This window comes from Aspergillus sydowii, assembly GCF_001890705.1.
Source record: "Aspergillus sydowii CBS 593.65 unplaced genomic scaffold ASPSYscaffold_41, whole genome shotgun sequence".
Taxonomy (NCBI): domain Eukaryota; kingdom Fungi; phylum Ascomycota; class Eurotiomycetes; order Eurotiales; family Aspergillaceae; genus Aspergillus; species Aspergillus sydowii.
The window spans coordinates 1-4,198 of NW_024467899.1; the positions used below are offsets into that span (position 1 = coordinate 1).

Below are 4,198 nucleotides of genomic sequence, written 5' to 3' on the forward strand. Positions count from 1 at the left end.
CCGTAAATGCCGTTTCTGAATTTTTCCCGTTTTCGGAGAAGGTAGCGCCGCTGGCGTGCTGGTTCGATTCCCGCATCCCGGAGTTCAGAGGAGCTCAGAGTGAATAGCTTCTCCCAAGAAGGGAGTTTGCTGGCGTGCTTTGACATGTCGCGGCCAATTAGTGTGAGGAAGGTTTGGACATCAGGGACGAATGGTGTTGGAGACGGGACAATTGAAGCAGGCGCGGGTTTCTTGTGAATGGATCGGAGGCATTGTTGGGTTAATTGAAAAGACTTGATCGTCCGGGTGATTGAGAACGGGTTGCGAATTGCCATGGCGGATTTGCCTTTCAATCCCCCTGCTGGTGATCGATTGTATTGATGGTACGGGTGGTTAATGTGAGGGTACAATGGAGGATATGAGGAAGAGCGGCAGGGGTTAAGTTAAAATTATTAGGTGCGCAACAGGTTCTAAGAGGACAATTTGTACATCCTGTTGTTTTTAAACATCATGATGCGGAGGGAAATTTCGGCGGAGTTTGAGATCTCAAGGATCAACGAATCTCCGACCCTTCCGCATCCCAAAAAGGATGCAGTAACCAGATACCTTATTTAACCTACCTTACCTACATACCTTTCGCATTCTGTGGTGACGTGGTCATCAACCGGGAACTTCTAATCTCGGAGTCTTCCTTCCTGTGAAAAGATTTAATCCCAATCTTCCCAATCTGCAGAGCTTCTGAACCATTAAGGTCTGTGTTCCGACAAGTATTTGAGAGCCGATCCAGCTCACCCGAGCTAAAAGGAACAATGGCAGTCTCGCCTCTAATGCCCCCGTCGCCCTCAGCGGCAGTTCATCAGAAAAATGCTACTTCAGAGATCCCGCTCACAACTCAGGCGAAGGTTTCATCGCCACGACCCATGCAGCATGCTGCTGATCGCGAGATCACCGAACAGATGAATGATGAGGTCAGACACAAGTACATAAAAGGTATTTGCTATCTTATGCGGCTCGGCTTCGTCCGCAAAATATGTTGCGGCAGTTACTAACTATATTTCTGCAGCTAAGAAACTAGGTGAAGGTACATACGCTGTAGTTTTCCTCGGCCACCTTCGGGCAGATCCGTCATCGTCTGTGGCTATAAAAAAGATTAAAGTCAATACGGAATACAAAGATGGGCTATCTATGGACGCGATTCGCGAGGTGAAGTATCTTCAGGAGCTGGCTCATCCAAATGTCATCGCCCTACACGACGTATTTTCATCTAAGGACCAGAATCTCAATCTGGTTCTAGAGTATCTGCCACGCGGTGATCTGGAAATGCTCATCAAGGACAGCGACATACATTATGGTGCTGCGGATGTGAAGGCATGGATGGGGATGCTCACCAGGGGCGTCTGGTTTTGCCATGAGAATTTTGTTTTGCATCGAGACATCAAACCCAACAACCTGCTTATCGCTTCAGACGGAGAAGTCAAATTGGCAGATTTTGGTCTGGCTAGATCATTTGCCGACCCATATCTGAACATGACGCACCAAGTCATTACACGATGGTACCGGCCACCTGAACTTCTCTATGGTGCTCGCCAGTATTCCGGTGCCGTCGATATTTGGTCCGTAGGAATGGTCTTTGCAGAGCTTCTCTTACGAGTGCCATTCGTTGCAGGAAACTCGGATCTTGATCAAATCACCAAAATTTGCGAGGCGTTTGGAACACCAAGCGAAGAAAACTGGCCGGGCGTTTCGAAGTTAGCAAATTATATTCCGACAGATAAGAATCAACTCGTACCCGTGCAAGGTCGAGAGTTCTTCCTCAGGCAATTCCCAACAGCTGGACCTGTTGGCGCTGACTTGCTCATGTCCATGTGCATCTTGGATCCGAGAAAGCGAAGCACTGCGTATCAAGCCCTCCAGCACAGCTGGTGGGCTGCGGAACCAAGACCAACAAATAAAGAAGACCTTCCCCGAAAATCCGGTGGTGCGAAAAAAATGGGAGACGACTTGACGAGGCGTGGCGGGGAGCTTGATGACCAGTTCAAGAACGCTGCGAGGCAGTTGGATTTCGGTGCAATGAAATGATTGCATGATCGACACGCCTTCTACCAACTGAAAATCTCGAGAACGCAGGCGCATCCACGAATTTGAGAGCCGACATCATTCACGCAAATACCCATGCTATTTTCGCTTTTAAACATGCGATTCCGGCTGCTATTATCACACGAGCTGCGCCCCCGACACTGCAGACTGAACATAGTAGCCGAATAACAGACACGGTGCCCGCGATTAGATGTTAAACAGTAAAGTGGAGGCTTGCAAAAAAGTAATCTCTCGTCAGCTCGATACTTTGCTGTATAACGGCTCATGGTGGACCATCTAACAATTGATGCCCTCACCCATCCATGATGGCCCGATGGGAAGGAAAGGACGGGATGATATCATCTAATTCAATTTAACCACGAAGCCCAAGCCCATCGGGTGACGGTTCCAACCTTCGTGGAGTTCGTGCCAACGTGCAGGGCACAAGTCGGAGTCGAGGTACATCATTCCTCGGGAGGCAGTCACGCACGGGGTTTCCGATGATTGGTTCCCCTTTTCTCCTTCTTTTCTTCGGCGTCAGGGGTAAAATTGGGGCTTGTCGCAGTACAGTTACCCTCTTATTGGTCTAATGAGCAAATCTTTTTATGAGAACAAAATGAGATCAACAAACCCATGACCGATCAAGTAAAAGGAACAATAATATTCATGATTAATTTTGTACTCAAGACGCTAGGATGAGAAAGGTCAAATATAATGGGTTCGAGGCATCAAACCCAATTTAGCCCACATCGCCTAAGCATTCGATACACCACCACCCTCACCGTCAAGAGCCATATGGTATTAGAATGTGAAGTTAGAGGCATGGGCCAAGTGCGTGTGGCGTGTGCGACGGAACCAAGATCCAAACAAGATCTAATCACCGGTAGGATAAATGGGTTTGAAACAAGGTTCCGCGGGTCAAGTCTAAAGAGGACTCGAAAACCGAGTTTTCCACATTATGCCGGCAGAATAATTACGGTAGAGGGCGGCAGTGTTGGAGCATCTTCATTTGAACTGGCGGCAGTGGACGTCTCTCCCGGAGTCCAACGGTAAGCCCTTTGAAGGGGGCCAGGGGATTCAGAACTGGAAAGCACGGGGTCTCTGAGAGAACGACGGGACGTTTTGTAGTCGGCTCCGTAAATACATGGTATCGCTGCACGCGCTCCTTGCCTCGGCGAGCGCTAGCATACAAACTTCAGGGGAGTCGAATCATAATAATAATCGTTCATCGCGATCAACCTCTCAGCCTCTCAGGCTCTTCGGCGACGGCCCAGCCAATGTGGGGTGACTCGACAACCACCAACTGTACTCCGTACATACCACAGCAATGTCGTAACTATCAAACACACTTTCTTCTCACTTCCTTCCACCTGTCTTTCCGTCCTTTGCACTGCTGCATCTGGAAAATCGCAGATCCCCTTGGAGATTCTTCACGTTGTTTGCCCTTGACCAGGGGTCTCCTATCCCATTCGCAACCTCGTCGACACCAGGAGCATCACCTCCTTCAACCATTTACAGAGCGACACGGTCCTCGTCGCCCGAGCAGATATCGCCCGCTCCTGGCATTATTTTGCTACATTAATCCTGCATCTGCCCCTTCTCTCTGGCGCCTCGTCTTGATTCTGTATCCGTCACGGACTTCCAATTGCAAGCGCTTCGCGAATTACTACGAGGATAGTCGCATATTCAAGCAACATAATTGACCAGCGAAATATTGTCGGCCTGTTACATGCGACGGGGCATTCCTTTCTAATTACGTCTCCTAGGTAGGTTCCTATTTTCGATCATTTAACAACACCGCTGTGCCAGAACGCACCAAAGTTTGGATCTCGACTCCGTCCCTGAGTTCCGAAATCCAAATATCTAACCTTTTGGGACTCCCCGGTTTTGCCGGGTTCCCCTCAGCATGGCCGTGTTCACAGTGCCTTATCTCCATTTCTTCTTCTTTTTTTTTGTTTCTTCTTTTTTGTTCACGATTAAGCTAATTTTGTGTCAACTACAGCTTGCAGTGAACTCCTACCTCCATGTCGTTTTGGCCTATGTCCGCGAAACTCGTCTGACTCCAAGCGCATATTGTTAACCGCTTCGCTTGTATAGTTGATGAGCCCGCCATTGAAAGCATTATTTATTCACCTAAACTGCA

At 48.7% G+C, this 4,198-nt stretch overlaps 1 protein-coding gene across 1 annotated transcript; it reads left to right on the plus strand.

The window, feature by feature from the left end:
• Positions 1–788: 788 nt before the first annotated feature.
• Positions 789–2,058, plus strand: kin28 (TFIIH complex serine/threonine-protein kinase subunit KIN28; the record flags this gene model as incomplete). Its single annotated transcript, XM_040843361.1, has 2 exons — positions 789–969; positions 1,043–2,058. The coding sequence occupies 2 exons, from the start codon at positions 789–791 to the stop codon at positions 2,056–2,058; spliced, it is 1,197 nt and encodes a 398-aa protein (XP_040695665.1).
• Between the last annotated feature and the right edge of the window lie 2,140 nt (positions 2,059–4,198).